Here is an 18544-nt window from a genome sequence, read left to right on the forward strand (position 1 = left end):
GTCCACTAACATGTACCATGTCCACTAACATGTACCATGTCCACTAACATGTATCCATGTCCACTAACATGAATCCATGTCCACTAACATGTATCCATGTCCAGTAACATGTATCCATGTCCACTAACATGTACCATGTCCACTAACATGTATCCATGTCCACTAACATGTATCCATGTCCACTAAAATGAATCCATGTCCACTAACATGTATCCATGTCCACTAACATGTATCCATGTCCACTAACATGTATCCATGTCCACTAACATGTACCATGTCCACTAACATGTATCAATGTCCACTAACATGTATCCATGTCCACTAACATGTACCATGTCCACTAACATGTATCAATGTCCACTAACATGTATCCATGTCCACTAACATGTATCCATGTCCACTAACATGTATCCATGTCCACTAACATGTACCATGTCCACTAACATGTATTAATGTCCACTAACATGTATCAATGTCCACTAACATGTATCCATGTCCACTAACATGTATCCATGTCCAGTAACAAACTTTAGTAAAAGAGATGGACAAATTAAGACTGTTGGGATGTTTTGGCACTTAAACGTGGACATGCAAGCTTTAGGGAGAAAGGGTCTTCAGCACTTGTGTTACCCACGGCGTAATGAACATATGAAGTACATGTATGACACACTGCAGAAGGTCTGGGGAACTGGACATGTCCCACATGAATGACACACGGCAGTCTGAGGAACCGGACATGTCCCGCCTCCTCTTCGGGGGCTGGTGGTCTGCATGTGGGAGGAAGTGTCCACATACTTCTGGCCATTGACTGTGGACTTGGTAGGAGGGCTCGGAGCCACGGTGAGACCTGCACTCTCTCTCCAGGAAATATGAGCAGCTCCCGTTGGTTTCACACATTTCTGATGCATTTCTTATGTGTTGTAAATTTCTCATTTCCAAACCATCCTCTACTTTGTCCCACGCTGAAAACAATCAAACAGAAAAACTATTTAACAAAAATCCATCTCAGTTTTTACTTTAGAAAAAAAAGAAACAAAAATGAAAGCTTTCTTTTTCACAACTCTCATTGTGATTGGACGAGCAGCAGCAGGGGGCGGGGCAGATCAGAGGTGGCTGTCCGAGTCACATCTGTCAGCACACCCGTTCTCCAGCGGGGGGCCCAGCTCACTGAGGGTGGTGTTGCTGGCATCGAGCCGCCGGACGCGGTAGCTCTCGTAGTGGATGTCGTGTGTGACGTCTTTCAGGTCCTGCAGGTGAGACCTGATAAAACAACACCAGTCAATTATAACGTTATGTATTAATTGGTATTAGTATTAAATATTATTAGTCCTCCTCGTGACATCTCCCGGTACAGTTAGTTTGATCTGGAACGCTTCAGGTTCTCGTGTCTCTCACGATGAGCTCACACACCTGATGAGGAGGTCCCTCAGGTTGGAGAACTCACAGTGCGCCACGTTTTCAACTGTGGAAAGAGAAAGACTTATTTTAGTTTTCACATGGAAGTAGACTTAATGAGGTGAGAAGCAGGAAGTCGACTCACACAAACAGCTCAATGCGTGTGTGTGTGTGTGTGTGTGTGTGTGTGTGTGTGTGTTACCATGAACACACCTGTGATGTGTCTCCACCAACAAGTAATGATATCTGCATAGCTCCTCCCTCTTCTTCCAGTCACTCAAAGCGCTGCACACCAACGTTCACACACTCACACTCTCTCTCTCACACACACACACACACACACACACACACACACACACACACACACACACACAAACACACTCTGATGGCAGAGGCTGCTGAACAAGCATCTAAAGGTTCCTTTACCCTCACGCCCGACGCCATCACGTCTTTCTGTGAGATCTCTGGAGCAGAACAGAGTGCTCACTCCTCCCTCACTCATCATCACAGCGATGCTGGAAACACCTGCAACTCTTCAGTTCCTCTGGTTTAACTAAACTCTGTTCTAACTAAAACTCTGTTCTAACTAAACTATGTTCTAACTAAATTATGTTCTAACTAAATTATGTTCTAACTAAACTCTGTTCTAAGTAAACTCTGTTCTAAGTAAACTCTGGTCTATCTAAACTCTGGTCTATCTAAACTCTGTTCCAACTAAACTCTGGTCTAACTAAACTCTGTTCTAAGTAAACTCTGTTCCAACTAAACTCTGGTCTAACTAAACTCTGGTCTAACTAAACTCTGTTCTAACTAAATTATGTTCTAACTAAACTCTGGTCTAACTAAACTCTGTTCTAACTAAATTATGTTCTAACTAAACTCTGGTCTATCTAAATTCTGTTCTAAGTAAACTCTGTTCTAAGTAAACTCTGGTCTAACTAAACTCTGGTCTAACTGAACTCTGGTCTATCTAAACTCTGGTCTATCTAAACTCTGTTCTAAGTAAACTCTGTTCCAACTAAACTCTGGTCTAACTGAACTCAGTTCGAAGTAAACTCTGGTCTAACTAAACTCTGGCCTAACTAAACTCTGGTCTAACTGAACTCTGGTCTAACTAAACTCTGGTCTAACTGAACTCTGGTCTAACTGAACTCTGGTCTAACTAAACTCTGGTCTATCTAAACTCTGGTCTATCTAAACTCTGGCCTAACTAAACTCTGGTCTAACCAGCGTAGCAGGCTCTCCCCTGAGTCACAGTTGAGCAGCTCAGTGTAACTCTGATGTTTTACCTTCAATGATTCCCCACTTGGTCTTCCGACCCAGCACCTTGTTCCCGTTCACCTGGTGCTCCTTGTCTGTTCCGACCACAGCGAAGGGGATGCTCTCCTGCACACGACATCATCATCATCATCCTCATCACCACACACAGCAGCTGATACACATCACAGCTTTACTAAGTTATCTTTGATATCATTTCATATTACAATGCTAATGACTGACTATGTTCTCTAATATTCTCTCATATGTCGACCATATCTAATATTTCAGAGACTCATTGAGCTGAAGGAGGTTCTGGTGAACCTGCATGATGTCATCTGGCTTTACCAGAACCCGACCCGGTGGCTCCGATGAGGAGCTTTGAGAAGAACTCTCTAGAACCAGACCAGGACTACACTGACACTATAGAAGACCAGGACTACACTGAGACTATAGAGGACCAGGACTACACTGAGACCATAGAGGACCAGGACTAGACTGAGACTATAGAGGACCAGGACTAGACTGAGACCATAGAGGACCAGGACTAGACTGAGACTATAGAGGACCAGGACTACACTGAGACTATAGAGGACCAGGACTACACTGAGACCATAGAGGACCAGGACTAGACTGAGACCATAGAGGACCAGGACTACACTGAGACTATAGAGGACCAGGACTAGACTGAGACTATAGAGGACCAGGACTACACTGAGACTATAGAGGACCAGGACTACACTGAGACCATAGAGGACCAGGACTAGACTGAGACCATAGAGGACCAGGACTACACTGAGACTATAGAGGACCAGGACTAGACTGAGACTATAGAGGACCAGGACTACACTGAGACTTTCGAGGACCAGGACTAGACTGAGACTATAGAGGACCAGGACTAGACTGAGACCATAGAGGACCAGGACTAGACTGAGACTATAGAGGACCAGGACTACACTGAGACTATAGAGGACCAGGACTAGACTGAGACCATAGAGGACCAGGAATACACTGAAGTCTCTGGAGGATCAGTTTTAGGGAGACTGCTTGTAGTAAACTTGAGTAATGAGGAGTATGGAAGACGTTTCCTTAAGGAGAGGAGTGTTACCCTGATTCTGTCGTTGACGATGCGTTCCTCGGGATCCTCGTCGTACTCTCTCTGGGGGTAAACACCAATCCCATTGGCTGCCAGGTCTTGCCTTATCTGTCAAAGGTTAACACATGTCAACAGGTTCTGCTTGATTGGTTGACACTGAAGGTCACATGTCAGGGCAGGAGATTTCTGGCCCTGTGGTGAAGACGTGCAGCAAGAAAACGATTCCATTCCATCACGTGAAAGTGGTCTTTAGAATAGCAGCTTTAGTGTGTGTGTGTGTGTGTGTGTGTGTGTGTGTGTGTGTGTGTGTGTGTGTGTGTGTGTGTGTGCGCGCGTGCGTGTGTGTGTGTGTGTTCTCTCACCTGCTCTTTGAAATCTTGTCTTTCCTCTATGGTGAGTGTGTCGGCTTTGGCGATGACAGGTACGATGCTCACGATCTTCCCCAATCGCTTCATGAACTCAACGTCGATGGGACGGAGCCTGGAAACACAGATCTCTGGTCAGATTGGACCGTAAGGGAGGTCCATACACAAAGGTGTCGGGTCAGGCTGTGTCGGTCAGAGTGTGTCGGTTAGACTGTGTCGGTCAGAGTGTGTCGGGTCAGAGTGTGTCGGCTCAGAGTGTGTCGGCTCAGAGTGTGACGATCAGAATGTGTCGGTTAGACTGTGTTGGGTCAGAGTGTGTCGGGTCAGAGTCTGTCGGTCAGAGTGTGAAGAGTCAGAGTGTGTTGGTCAGAGTGTGAAGAGTCAGAGTGTGTTGGTCAGAGTGTGTTGGTCAGAGTGTGTCGGTCAGAGTGTGAAGAGTCAGAGTGTGAAGAGTCAGAGTGTGAAGAGTCAGAGTGTGTCGGTCAGAGTGTGTTGGTCAGAGTCTGTCGGTCAGAGTGTGAAGAGTCAGAGTGTGTCGTTCAGAGTGTGTCGGTCAGAGTGTGTTGGTCAGAGTGTGTTGGTCAGAGTGTGAAGAGTCAGAGTCTGTCGGTCAGAGTGTGAAGAGTCAGAGTCTGTCGTTCAGAGTGTGTCGGTCAGAGTGTGTTGGTCAGAGTGTGTTGGTCAGAGTGTGAAGAGTCAGAGTCTGTCGGTCAGAGTGTGAAGAGTCAGAGTCTGTCGTTCAGAGTGTGTTGGTCAGAGTGTGTTGGTCAGAGTGTGTCGGTCAGAGTGTGAAGAGTCAGAGTGTGTCGGTCAGAGTGTGAAGAGTCAGAGTCTGTCGTTCAGAGTGTGTTGGTCAGAGTGTGTCGGTCAGAGTGTGAAGAGTCAGAGTGTGTCGGTCAGAGTGTGAAGAGTCAGAGTGTGTCGTTCAGAGTCTGTCGGTCAGAGTGTGAAGAGTCAGAGTGTGTCGTTCAGAGTGTGTTGGTCAGAGTGTGTTGGTCAGAGTGTGTCGGTCAGAGTGTGAAGAGTCAGAGTGTGTCGTTCAGAGTGTGTTGGTCAGAGTGTGTTGGTCAGAGTGTGTCGGTCAGAGTGTGAAGAGTCAGAGTGTGTCGGTCAGAGTGTGAAGAGTCAGAGTGTGAAGAGTCAGAGTGTGTCGGTCAGGGTGTGAAGAGTCAGAGTGTGTCGTTCAGAGTGTGTTGGTCAGAGTGTGTCGGTCAGAGTGTGACGGTTAGACAGAGTCGGTCAGAGTGTGTCGGTCAGCGTGTGACGTGGCCGTGCTGACCTGTGTCCGGTGGCCGGCAGGAAGTAGATGCAGCAGTGGACTCGGCTGTCAGGGATCCTCCTCTTGCGGTGGATGTGCAGCTCCTCCCTCAGGAAGTGCTCATACTGCTCGTTGACGTGCTTCACGATGGGCTCCCAGCTGAAAGGAGGCGCTGAGTGACTGCAAAACTCTGGGTTGCTATGACTCTATACATATATTATTGTTAATGACTAACATGAACAATCTTTATGTGAACCTTTTTATCATCTCCCCCCAAGCCTATTAGTTACCTTTAACAACATGAATCTTTCCAAATATGTATTTCCATCCTAACAAAGGCTCCATCATTTCCAAAAAACGTCTGGAAAATGGAACTTTCACTTGGTTTCTGATGAGGAGCTCACAGCCGCTTCCTTCCTCCACTCTCCTTCACACTCTGACCTCTGACAGGCTCTGACCATCACGCAGGCCGATAAGGCCGCTTCATTTATGCTTGAAATATCGGAATTTAATTCTCCGAAAATTCTAACTTAATTCTCATAATGTTACTTTGTTCCTTTATTTGTTCTCTCTCTATAATAATCTCTCTATAATAATCCCTCTATAATAATCGATAACATTCTGACAAGACAACCAAGAAAATATGCGTGGCCGGGTCGTCATTCTAGTCTGTGTATGTGTATGCGTGTACACGTACACATACATGTACACATACACAGCAGCTGATGTGGAACGCTCTCCTCGGGCTTCTCGTGCCTCTTAACACTCACCAGTTGTTGTTGTTGATCTGGTCTCCGAATCCTGGAGTGTCGATCACTGTTAGCTTCATCTTCACGCCTTTCTCCTCAATCACTGACAGAGCAGGACAGAGAGCATGAAATTAACGTAAATGTCAGAGGGTTCTCGCAGCGATCACATGACGTTGTGAGCAGAAAGGGGATTGGAACCCGTCTTTATGTTACCAGCAGGATCAGTTGGGTCAAGCAGACACTGTGGACATACAGGGTCCTGGTTCTTCTTACATGTTATACGAAGTTCGTTATGGCGTTGTACTGTTATGGTTTTGCATTTCATATTGTATAAAATGTCCATAAAGTCACTAGGTCAGGGGTCTTCAGAAAAAGGAAAAGAGTTGAGAACAAATACTCCACACTATGTTTAATAACCATATGGCCAGATTCAGTTGGATCCCCGGCTCCTCCGGTCCGCCCGCCGTTGAGTTATTGGGCAAGACCTTGAACCTGTGTGTCCTCTAAGGGCAGTACCAACAGTACCACCAGTACTACAAGTACCACTAGTACCACCGGTGCCATCAGTACCAAAAGTACCACCAGTACCACAAGTACCACTAGTACCACCGGTGCCATCAGTACCAAAAGTACCAAGAGTACCACCAGTGCCATCAGTACCACAAGTACCACCAGTGCCATCAAGGTGTGACTGTATGAGCAGGAACATTAGCTTGACCGCTAGCGCTCATAAATGTATACTTATGTTGTGTCTCTGTGTTCGTCACTGATGGCATGCAAACACATTCATCAACATCTGGAACGGAAGCAGAAAGATCCAGATGACTGCAGCAGCCAGACTCGCTGCACCACACTGCCCAGCTAGCAGCTAAGCTAAACCCGCTATGACCAGAGTCTGCTTCACTACCCAGCATTCTCCTGGCTGTCTGATGCTACTGTAGTAGAGTTGTAATACTGTACTAATGCTGTAATACTGTAGTAATACTGTAATTATGTAGTAATGCTGTAATACTGTATTATTACTGTAATAATGCAGTAATGCTGTAATACTCTAGTAATACTGTAGTAATGCTGTTATACTGTCGTAATACAATAATAATGAACTAATACTGTAGTGTTACTGTAGTAATACTGACTATGGGGAAGAGGCTCATGCAGCTGGTCATTAGACCAGAAGTAAAAGGAAAAGTGATGTAAAAGTAGAACACCCACACACAAATGTGTGTGTGTGTGTGTGTGTGTGTGTGTGTGTGTGTGTGTGTGTGTGTGTGTGTGTGTGTCTCACCGTGGCTGACTGAGTGCAGCTTGACTGTTTTGGAGATCTTCTCCTCGTAGTTGGCCGTGCAGGACTTCCTGCTGACTTTGGACTTGAACAGCGTGTTGACCAGTGTGGACTTCCCCAAGCCGCTCTGACCTGCGCACACACACACACACACACACACACACACACACACACACACACACACACACACACACACACACACCGAGTGTGTGAGAGTTGTGTTTAGAGTTGTTTCAATGCCGAGACCAGTGTGGGAGAGTCACATGATGGCCGTGCATTCTGCCAGAATCAGTACTGAGCGAGTGCAGCTCTCAACAGAGGCGAGAAGCAGCCATAGAGAGTCGTCCTCTTCCCCGTGGAGAGTTTCTCATGCCTGCTGGTGGCTAGTGCTCGTGACATGTAGCATTGTGACGTGCAGCACTGTGACGTGTAGCATTGTGGCGTGTAGCATTGTGATGTGTAGCCTTGTGGCGTGTAGCATTGTGATGTGTAGCATTGTGATGTGTAGCATTGTGACGTGTAGCATTGTGATGTGTAGCATTGTGACGTGCAGCATTGTGACGTGTAGCATTGTGACGTGTAGCATTGTGACGTGTAGCATTGTGACGTGCAGCATTGTGACGTGTAGCATTGTGACGTGTAGCATTGTGGCGTGTAGCATTGTGGCGTGTAGCCTTGTGGCGTGTAGCATTGTGACATGTAGCATTGTGGCAGCATCTCAACAGGAGGAGCACCAGAGACCTGGCAGGTCTGAGGGGAGACGCGTGTGATGCCAAACAGCATTAACCCGTTAAATGATGCAGCCAAAAGCCTGTTCTACCAATCCAGGGTTGAATCTTCGACTTCCAACCCCAGAAGACTCTTCTCCATCTTCTCCAACCTCCTGGACCCCCTACCCCCTCCTCCTCCGCCAACCCCTCAACCAAGCCACTTCGTTGACTACTTCACTAAAAAGATAGATGACATCCGCTCCTCATTCACCACCGGACCTTCGTCTACTACTTCACCTCCATCAACTCCGTCCTTCCCCACACTGGCCTCCTTCAACACTCTGTCTCCCGATCAAGTTCTCTCATTGGTGACCTCCGCTCGTCCCACCACCTGCCCTCTGGACCCCATCCCATCTCACATCCTCAAGTCCATCGCTCCTGACCTTCTTCCCTTTCTCACCCATCTCATCAACGCCTCCCTCGCGACCGGCTGTTTCCCAAACTCTATGAAGGAGGCAAGAGTTAACCCTCTCCTGAAGAAACCCACTCTCAATCTGTCTGAAGTCAACAACTACCGATCTGTCTCTCTCCTTCCCTTTCTTTCCAAAACTCTGGAACGAGCTATCTTTAAGCAAGTCTCCTGCTTCCTGCACCAGAACAACCTTCTGGACCCTCATCAGTCTGGATTCAAGGCAGGCCACTCCACAGAGACGGCCCTCCTTGCTGTCTCCGAGCAGCTCCACACTGCTAGAGCAGCCTCCCTCTCCTCTGTCCTCATCCTTCTAGACCTCTCTGCTGCCTTAGACACCGTGAACCACCAGGTCCTCATCTCCTCCCTCCAGGCACCTCAGGCACTGCGCTCTCCCTCTTGTCGTCATACCTCCACCATCGCACTTACCGGGTAAGCTGGAAAGGATCCGTGTCTGAACCTCGTCCTCTCACTACTTGGGTCCCTCAGGGCTCCGTCCTGGGTCCTCTCCTCTTCTTGCTGTACACCAACTACCTCGACTCTGTCATTCGCTCGCATGGCTTCTCCTACCATAGCTACGCTGATGACACCCAACTGATCCTCTCGTTTCCTCAATCAGAAACAGGGATACCCTTAGCGTATCTCTGCCTGTCTGACCGACATCTCTCAGTGGATGTTCACACACCACCTGAAAATCAACCCTGACAAGACTGAACTGCTATTCCTTCCAGGAAAAGACTCCCCCATCCAAGACCATACGATAACCTTCAACAACGCAGTGTTGGCCCCGAGCCGACTGCCAGGAACCTCGGTGTGACACTTGACAGTCAACTCTCCCTGACTGCCAACATCACAGCAACAACACGCTCCTGTAGGTTCACGCTGTACAACATCAGGAGAATACGTCCTCTTCTCCTCGAGGTTCACGCTGTACAACATCAGGAGAGTATGTCCTCTTCTCCTGGAGGTTCATGCTGTACAACATCAAGAGAATACGTCCTCTTCTCCTGGAGGTTCATGCTGTACAACATCAGGAGAGTATGTCCTCTTCTCCTGGAGGTTCATGCTGTACAACATCAGGAGAATACGTCCTCTTCTCCTGGAGGCTCATGCTGTACAACATCAGGAGAATACGTCCCCTGCTCTCACAGAAGGCAGCACAGGTTCTGGTCCAGGCCATGATCATCTCTCGCCTCGACTACTGTAACTCCCTCCTGCAGGTCTACCTGCCAATGTAACTCGACCTCTACAGCTCATCCAGAACGCAGCGGCTCGACTGATCTTCAACCTCCAGAAGTTCACTCACACCACTCCACTCCTCCGCGCCCTGCACTGGCTAGATTTGGCCGCCCGCATCCGCTTCAAGACATTGGTACTTACGTACCGTGCAACGAACAGATCAGGTCCGACCTACAGCCAGGACACGGTGAAACCGTACACACCAGCTCTTCGCTCCGCTCAGCTTCAGCCAATCAGCTTGTCGTTCCGTCGCTGCGAACTCGACACTCAACAAAATCACAACTGTTTGCAGTCCTGGCTCCTGGATGGTGGAATGAGCTCCCCACCGACATCAGGACAACAGGAAGTGTCTACATCTTCCGCCGCAAACTAAAAACTCATCTTTTTTGACTATACCTTGAATAAAGACAATGACGGAAGCACTTAGGCAGCACTTTGATGGCTCTTACTCATAGCACTTAGTAGTTTGACTTTATTTGAGAAGTTGTTCTGTCTTGATTCTTGTTGTTCCTACTTCATACTTACAGTTGAATGCACTTATTGTAAGTCGCTTTGGATAAAAGCGTCAGCTAAATGACATGTAATAATAATATATATAATATCATGATGTTCAGAGTAATAACACATGGACTGGATCGGATCGCCTGATCCACTTCAGTAAATGCTATGAGAAGGACAAACTGCTGATCTGAGATCTGCTCTCGTGATCTTTGAGTCTGTCTCGTACAAACTTCACCAATGATGCTCACAGCTGGAGGAGACGCTGAGAGACACTCCAGTGGGTCAACACGACCAGAGCCACGTCCTGCAGAAAGGCTCAGCGTGCAGGACGTGTTGTTCCTCCATGACACCTGCTGTCCTGTACAACAACTTGAAGGAGCATCACATGCTGCTATACTGGGCATTCTGCCTCCGTGTGTCTTAGTATTGTAAAAGGACCACATACACATTGTTCTGAGCGATGATGTCAGAGCCATGCATGAGGCTTTAGTGAGGAGACATGAGACATGAAGTCAGAGTGACACTCGTACTGTGTTCAACTTGAATCCATGAAGACTTTTCTCTACCTACGGGTCCTCTGTTTCCCGTAGAGGCCAGAGGGAACAGGTAGTCTTCAAGAAGTCAAGGTACCAAGAGCTGATCCAGAACATGTGGAGTGCTGCTTTAGGGAGCACTCAAAGAGACATGAAGAGTATGAACTCAAACTAACAACGACTATCAAGTATCAAGGGGAAACTTCCTGTTTTTAATCAAACAGCAGAGGAAGTATATGTCAACTGTGTGTGTGTGTGTGTGTGTGTGTGTGACAGGAAAGAGCAGACAGCTCCAACTCTCAAAGCCACTTCCTCCTCACAGATGCGCGCTTCCTCTCGCCGTGCTCCATGAGCGCTGCCTTCACAGTGTGACTCTGGAGCAGCTGACTGGCACCGGGTCGCCGTGTTTGGACCTTGATGCCCAAAAAGGGCTCCAGACCGAGGACAGGGTCTCTGCCCATATGGATGGTTCAGGGTTCTCCTGGATGTCTTCAGAGTAAATCCTTTTAAGCAGTCACACAGAGACGACAGGACCTGAGAGCTTCATCAGGTTCACTTCTGCCAAACGTCTCTGATCACTTCATGTTTTCATTTCCACCCGTTCATATTCACAATGCTCCACTCCGTGCTCTCCATCCTGTGAGAGGGTTTGCTCTCAATCACTGCAGGACACTGAAGTCACATGACTCGTGGCGACATGTTGGATGCCAACTTGCCCCGCCCCCTCCTTTACAATCTCTCTCTCTCTCTCTCTCTCTCTCTCTCTCTCTCTCTCTCTCTCTCTTTCTCTCTCTCTTTCTCTCTCTCTCTCTCTCTCTCTCTCTCTCCCTCTCTCTGACTCTCTGCCTCCTCCTCTCCTATACAACCCCCCTCCGGCACTGAGGATCTGCAAAGAGGACGTGAGTCGGCTCTTCCATAGACAGAAGATCAGGAAGGCTCTGGGCCCGGACGGCGTCCCCCTCCAGCATGAAAGTCTGTGCTGACCAGCTGGCCCCCATCTTCACACTGGTCTTCAACCGATTACCGGAGCTGTGTGAAGGGCCCTCCTGCTTCAAGTGCTTCTTGATCATCCCGGTCCCCAAGAAATCCTCCATCACAGGATTAAATGACTACAGACCCGTCGCCCTGACGTCCGTGGTCATGAAATCCTTTGAAAGACTGGTGTTGACCCATTTGAGGGACCTCACAGGGATCCTGCTGGACCCCTGCAGTTTGCTTACCCAGCAAACAGGTCGGTGGACGATGCAATCAATATGGGACTGCATCACATGCTGCAACACCTCGACTCCCCAGGGACATACGCAAGGGTTCTGTTTGTGGACTCAGCTCTGCATTCAACACCATCATCCCGGAGGCACCGCAACACAAACTCTCCCAGCTCACCGTACCAGCCCCCACCTGTCAGCGGGTAACACACTTCCTGACAGACAGGAAGCAGCAGGTGAAGCTGGGAAAATCACATCCAGCACCCGGACCATCAGCACTGGCGCCCCACAGGGATGTGTCCTCTCCCCACTGCTCTTCTCCCTCTACACCAACGATCAAACAATCACCAAACAGGACACAGCCAGACTGCAACGCATCACCAGGTCTGCAGAGAGAACTACTGGTTCCAGCCTGGACTCCATCCTGGACTTGTACACCTCCAGAGTCAGGAACTGCTGGAAAGATCACTGCAGACCCTCATACCCTGGACGCCAGCTGTTCACCTCCTCCCCTCTGGTAGGCGCTACAGAGCACTGTACATTAAAACCACCAGACACAGGAACAGCTTCTTCCCACTGGCTGTCAGTCTGATGAACACCTGAACAATTATCAGTCACTTCCACCTGCACTAGCTGCACTTTCTGGACCACTGTTGACTGTTTTCTGTTTCTTAATGTCTTATTTTTCTGGTCTTTCTTTTATATTTATCTTTATATCTAGCTCTTGCATTGTAAAGAAGTACGAAGCGCAGAATCCGGCGTCAAATTCCATGAATGTGTAAATGTACATGGCCATTAAAGTTGATTCTGATTCTAATTCTGACTCACCGACCACCATGATGTTGAACTCCAGGCCGGCCTTCATGGTTTTGCGTCTCATCTGATCCAGCACCGCCTCGATGCCCACGTAGCCGAACAGGTCGGATCCCCGGATAAAGCTCATCTGCAGGCTGGGCCCAGACGGACACAGCTCCACCTTCACCTCGGCCTCCAGCTCCATCTCTATCTCCAGCTCTTTCTTCATTTCTTCCTCCTCCATTCCCTTCTCCTCTGTTGCCGTCACAGAGTGCTGGGTGTGGGTGCTGGCCGGTGGTTCTTGTCCCATGATGCCCCTCTCCTTCTCCTCTCTCTCCTCCATTGGGCCGTGCGGGTCCGTCTCCAGCTCTGCAGCAGCTTCTGTAGGGAAAGAAAGAGCAACAATTAGCATCTCCATTCCTATTGTTAGTAAAGAGACAAACGATGCCACTGCTCTCAGCACCGATGCCCTTAACCCGACACTGACTCCTGTTCACCCGTTCATACATCGATCAGCATTCACACAGCGCACAGCCTGCGGGACACATTTGGAGTTATGTGTCTCGCCCACACATGCACACAATACATGGACCAGCAAAGTCAGAGAATGAACCGCCGATCCTCTGATTGGAGGACGACCCGACGACCAGCTCATTGCAGACTAAGAGATGAAGCTTCTACCAGCTCATTGCTGACTAAAGGATGAAGCTTCTACCAGCTCATTGCAGACTAAGAGATGAAGCTTCTACCAGCTCATTGCTGACTGAGAGATGAAGCTTCTACCAGCTCATTGCTGACTAAAGGATGAAGCTTCTACCAGCTCATTGCTGATTAAAGGATGAAGCTTCTACCAGCTCATTGCTGACTAAGAGATGAAGCTTCTACCAGCTCATTGCTGATTAAAGGATGAAGCTTCTACCAGCTCATTGCAGACTAAGAGATGAAGCTTCTACCAGCTCATTGCTGACTGAGAGATGAAACTTCTACCAGCTCATTGCTGACTAAAGGATGAAGCTTCTACCAGCTCATTGCTGATTAAAGGATGAAGCTTCTACCAGCTCATTGCTGACTAAAGGATGAAGCTTCTACCAGCTCATTGCTGATTAAAGGATGAAGCTTCTACCAGCTCATTGCTGACTAAAGGATGAAGCTTCTACCAGCTCATTGCTGATTAAAGGATGAAGCTTCTACCAGCTCATTGCTGACTAAAGGATGAAGCTTCTACCAGCTCATTGCTGACTGAGAGATGAAGCTTCTACCAGCTCATTGCAGACTGAGAGATGAAGCTTCTACCAGCTCATTGCAGACTAAAGGATGAAGCTTCTACCAGCTCATTGCAGACTAAAGGATGAAGCTTCTACCAGCTCATTGCTGACTGAGAGATGAAGCTTCTACCAGCTCATTGCAGACTAAAGGATGAAGCTTCTACCAACTCATTGCAGACTAAAGGATGAAGCTTCTACCAGCTCATTGCTGACTGAGAGATGAAGCTTCTACCAGCTCATTGCAGACTAAAGGATGAAGCTTCTACCAGCTCATTGCAGACTAAAGGATGAAGCTTCTACCAGCTCATTGCTGACTGAGAGATGAAGCTTCTACCAGCTCATTGCTGACTAAAGGATGAAGCTTCTACCAGCTCATTGCAGACTAAAGGATGAAGCTTCTACCAGCTCATTGCTGACTAAAGGATGAAGCTTCTACCAGCTCATTGCTGACTAAAGGATGAAGCTTCTACCAGCTCATTGCTGATTAAAGGATGAAGCTTCTACCAGCTCATTGCAGACTGAGAGATGAAGCTTCTACCAGCTCATTGCTGACTAAAGGATGAAGCTTCTACCAGCTCATTGCAGATTAAAGGATGAAGCTTCTACCAACTCATTGCAGACTGAGAGATGAAGCTTCTACCAGCTCATTGCTGATTAAAGGATGAAGCTTCTACCAGCTCATTGCTGACTAAAGGATGAAGCTTCTACCAGCTCATTGCAGACTGAGAGATGAAGCTTCTGCTAGCTCATTGCTGACTAAAGGATGAAGCTTCTACCAGCTCATTGCAGACTGAGAGATGAAGCTTCTGCTAGCTCATTGCTGACTAAAGGATGAAGCTTCTACCAGCTCATTGCTGACTAAAGGATGAAGCTTCTACCAGCTCATTGCAGACTGAGAGATGAAGCTTCTACCAGCTCATTGCAGACTAAAGGATGAAGCTTCTACCAACTCATTGCAGATTAAAGGATGAAGCTTCTACCAACTCATTGCAGATTAAAGGATGAAGCTTCTACCAACTCATTGCAGATTAAAGAATGAAGCTTCTACCAGCTCATTGCTGATTAAAGGATGAAGCTTCTACCAGCTCATTGCAGATTAAAGGATGAAGCTTCTACCAACTCATTGCAGAATGAGAGATGAAGCTTCTACCAGCTCATAGCTGATTAAAGGATGAAGCTTCTACCAACTCATTGCAGACTGAGAGATGAAGCTTCTACCAGCTCATTGCTGATTAAAGGATGAAGCTTCTACCAGCTCATTGCTGACTAAATGATGAAGCTTCTACCAGCTCATTGCAGACTGAGAGATGAAGCTTCTACCAGCTCATTGCAGACTGAGAGATGAAGCTTCTACCAGCTCATTGCTGACTAAAGGATGAAGCTTCTACCAGCTCATTGCTGACTAAAGGATGAAGCTTCTACCAACTCATTGCAGATTAAAGGATGAAGCTTCTACCAGCTCATTGCAGACTGAGAGATGAAGCTTCTACCAGCTCATTGCAGACTGAGAGATGAAGCTTCTACCAACTCATTGCAGACTAAAGGATGAAGCTTCTACCAGCTCATTGCTGACTGAGAGATGAAGCTTCTACCAGCTCATTGCTGATTAAAGGATGAAGCTTCTACCAACTCATTGCTGACTAAAGGATGAAGCTTCTACCAGCTCATTGCTGACTGAAAGATGAAGCTTCTACCAGCTCATTGCAGACTGAGAGATGAAGCTTCTACCAGCTCATTGCTGACTAAAGGATGAAGCTTCTACCAACTCATTGCTGACTGAAAGATGAAGCTTCTACCAGCTCATTGCAGACTGAGAGATGAAGCTTCTACCAGCTCATTGCAGACTGAAAGATGAAGCTTCTACCAGCTCATTGCTGACTGAGAGATGAAGCTTCTACCAGCTCATTGCTGACTGAGAGATGAAGCTTCTACCAGCTCATTGCAGACTGAAAGATGAAGCTTCTACCAGCTCATTGCTGACTGAGAGATGAAGCTTCTACCAGCTCATTGCTGACTGAGAGATGAAGCTTCTACCAGCTCATTGCAGACTGAAAGATGAAGCTTCTACCAGCTCATTGCTGATTAAAGGATGAAGCTTCTACCAGCTCATTGCTGACTGAGAGATGAAGCTTCTACCAGCTCATTGCAGACTGAAAGATGAAGCTTCTACCAGCTCATTGCTGATTAAAGGATGAAGCTTCTACCAGCTCATTGCTGACTAAAGGATGAAGCTTCTACCAACTCATTGCAGACTGAGAGATGAAGCTTCTACCAGCTCATTGCTGATTAAAGGATGAAGCTTCTACCAGCTCATTGCAGACTGAAAGATGAAGCTTCTACCAGCTCATTGCTGATTAAAGGATGAAGCTTCTACCAACTCATTGCAGACTGAGAGATGAAGCTTCTACCAGCTCATTGCTGACTAAAGGATGAAGCTTCTACCAGCTCATTGCTGATTAAAGGATGAAGCTTCTACCAGCTCATTGCTGACTAAAGGATGAAGCTTCTACCAGCTCATTGCTGACTAAAGGATGAAGCTTCTACCAACTCATTGCTGATTAAAGGATGAAGCTTCTACCAGCTCATTGCCGACTAAAGGATGAAGCTTCTACCAACTCATTGCTGATTAAAGGATGAAGCTTCTACCAGCTCATTGCAGACTGAGAGAAGCTTTTCTGTGTTCTTTGCAGAAGTCCAGGAGTGTCTCCTTGCATCTGGAGATCTTTACGGTTGAGAGATCAGACCCGTCACAGCGGGGCTTTCTAATGTACACACTGCAACATGACGTAGTAAACAGGAGGCAGCAATTCTAGTTGCAGAAGATACTGATACTTGTGAAAAGAGAGAGCGCAGAGATTCCTTTGTTTGAACCGACGACGAGGTCTCAAACTCATTAAAACTTCTCTGTTTGCGCCCGTCCTCATCAGGACGAAACCCGGAGGTTTTCTTCCGTCGTGTGAAGCTCAAAAGATTTCAAATGGAAACGTACAGCGAGAACATGGCCGGAGTCCGAGTGAGAAATACATCCGTTCATATAGAATGAACAGAACACGGACACCAACGGACCACTAACTACTGTGATCTGTGTGCAGCTACACATGGACCTGTTGACAACCCTGTGTGTGTGTGTGTGTGTGTGTGTGTGTGTGTGTGTGTGTGTGTGTGTGTGTGTGTGTGTCGTGTAAGAGGATTGGACATCACTGACAACCCCGCTGAGATCATGGAGCTGTGTGTCCGTGTGCTTGTCTGGACAAACAAATTCCCTCAAATGCAATTATGACACAGCCGTCTGGAACCAGCGTGTGTGTGTGTGTGTGTGTGTGTGTGTGTGTGTGTGTGTGTGTGTGTGTGTGTGTGTGTGTGTGTGTTACTGCTTGACTCAACCAGCGGTACCATTCTACTGGGCCACACACACACGCATGCGCACACACATACACGCACACACACACGCTGGCTGTTGGTTAGTGTGAGTCCACATAATTTGATCAGCTATAAATAGCCGTGTGGGGACAGAAGTAATCCTCATGAGTCAGAGTTTAACGCATCATCCACTTTTACTCTTCTACTCATATGGATGAAGCACAGATGCAAACGTTGAATAAATTATGAGGTTTAACAAGTCAGGCGGGGAGGGTCTCACAAAAAGCCTCTTGCATTAGAGTGTTGGTTGCATTATGGGAAATGTAGGCTGTGTTTTTGGAGCTCAACTACGTAGGATTAAAAGTCTAAATATGTTGCCAGATTTGCAGTGTGTGTCTGTGTGTGTCTGTGTGTCTGATGCAGTCTGTCCACGTATTGGATCTCTTGTGTCACCGTGTGAAAGAAGAGGAGCCGCCTCACACACCTGTAGATCACCACGTGCACACCACGTGCACACCACGTGCACACCACGTGCACACCACGTGCACACCACGTGCACACCACGTGCACACCACGTGCACACCACGTGCACACCACGTGCACACCACGTGCACAACACAGCAGCTCCAGTGTTGTAAACAAACTACAGTATGTTTAACTCACAGGAATAATCTATTTTAAAGATTATGAAAACCCACGTATTGTTCATCTCCTCATTCATGAGTGACTCTGGACATTAAACTAAATAAAAGAATCATCCCAGTAAAAATTTGATGGGTCATGTTGAGGATGTCTTCGTCCAATCAGCTGCTAGAGGACCATCAGCTGTGAAGACCGACTGAGGCGAGCAGACAACAAGCAAAGCGCCTGAGGCTAGAGATGCATGACAAAGGCAAACAGAGAGAGAGACTGTAAGAACCCCGGGCGGCGTTTGTTCAGGGCGGGGACACACGTTTTCTTTCCCACATCTTAAAATATAGCAGGCCTGTTATCCAGAACAGCAGGCTTTACCACCAACATGAGATGATTGCCTCATGGAGATGAGTTCCACGTCCGGCTGTCTGC

General features: G+C 47.5%; 1 protein-coding gene across 2 annotated transcripts in view; it reads right to left on the reverse strand.

Annotated features, from left to right (window-relative positions):
- Nucleotides 1-305: 305 nt before the first annotated feature.
- The window catches only part of septin12 (septin 12), a 61270-nt gene continuing 43031 nt past the window's right edge, over nucleotides 306-18544 (reverse strand). For both annotated transcript variants that reach the window (XM_068596126.1, XM_068596127.1), the window contains 9 exons: nucleotides 12888-13235; nucleotides 7406-7534; nucleotides 6142-6223; nucleotides 5393-5530; nucleotides 4111-4228; nucleotides 3761-3856; nucleotides 2685-2781; nucleotides 1411-1462; nucleotides 306-1260 (listed from right to left, as the gene is read on the reverse strand). In XM_068596126.1, coding sequence (XP_068452227.1) covers nucleotides 1104-1260; nucleotides 1411-1462; nucleotides 2685-2781; nucleotides 3761-3856; nucleotides 4111-4228; nucleotides 5393-5530; nucleotides 6142-6223; nucleotides 7406-7534; nucleotides 12888-13235 — 1217 coding nt within the window. In that variant the 3' untranslated portion in view covers nucleotides 306-1103. The remainder of the gene's footprint in view (nucleotides 1261-1410; nucleotides 1463-2684; nucleotides 2782-3760; nucleotides 3857-4110; nucleotides 4229-5392; nucleotides 5531-6141; nucleotides 6224-7405; nucleotides 7535-12887; nucleotides 13236-18544) is intronic.

The sequence above is a fragment of the Clinocottus analis genome, unplaced genomic scaffold, assembly GCF_023055335.1.
Source record: "Clinocottus analis isolate CAN_PGR_092001 unplaced genomic scaffold, fCliAna1.0.p SCAF_34, whole genome shotgun sequence".
NCBI lineage: Eukaryota > Metazoa > Chordata > Actinopteri > Perciformes > Cottidae > Clinocottus > Clinocottus analis.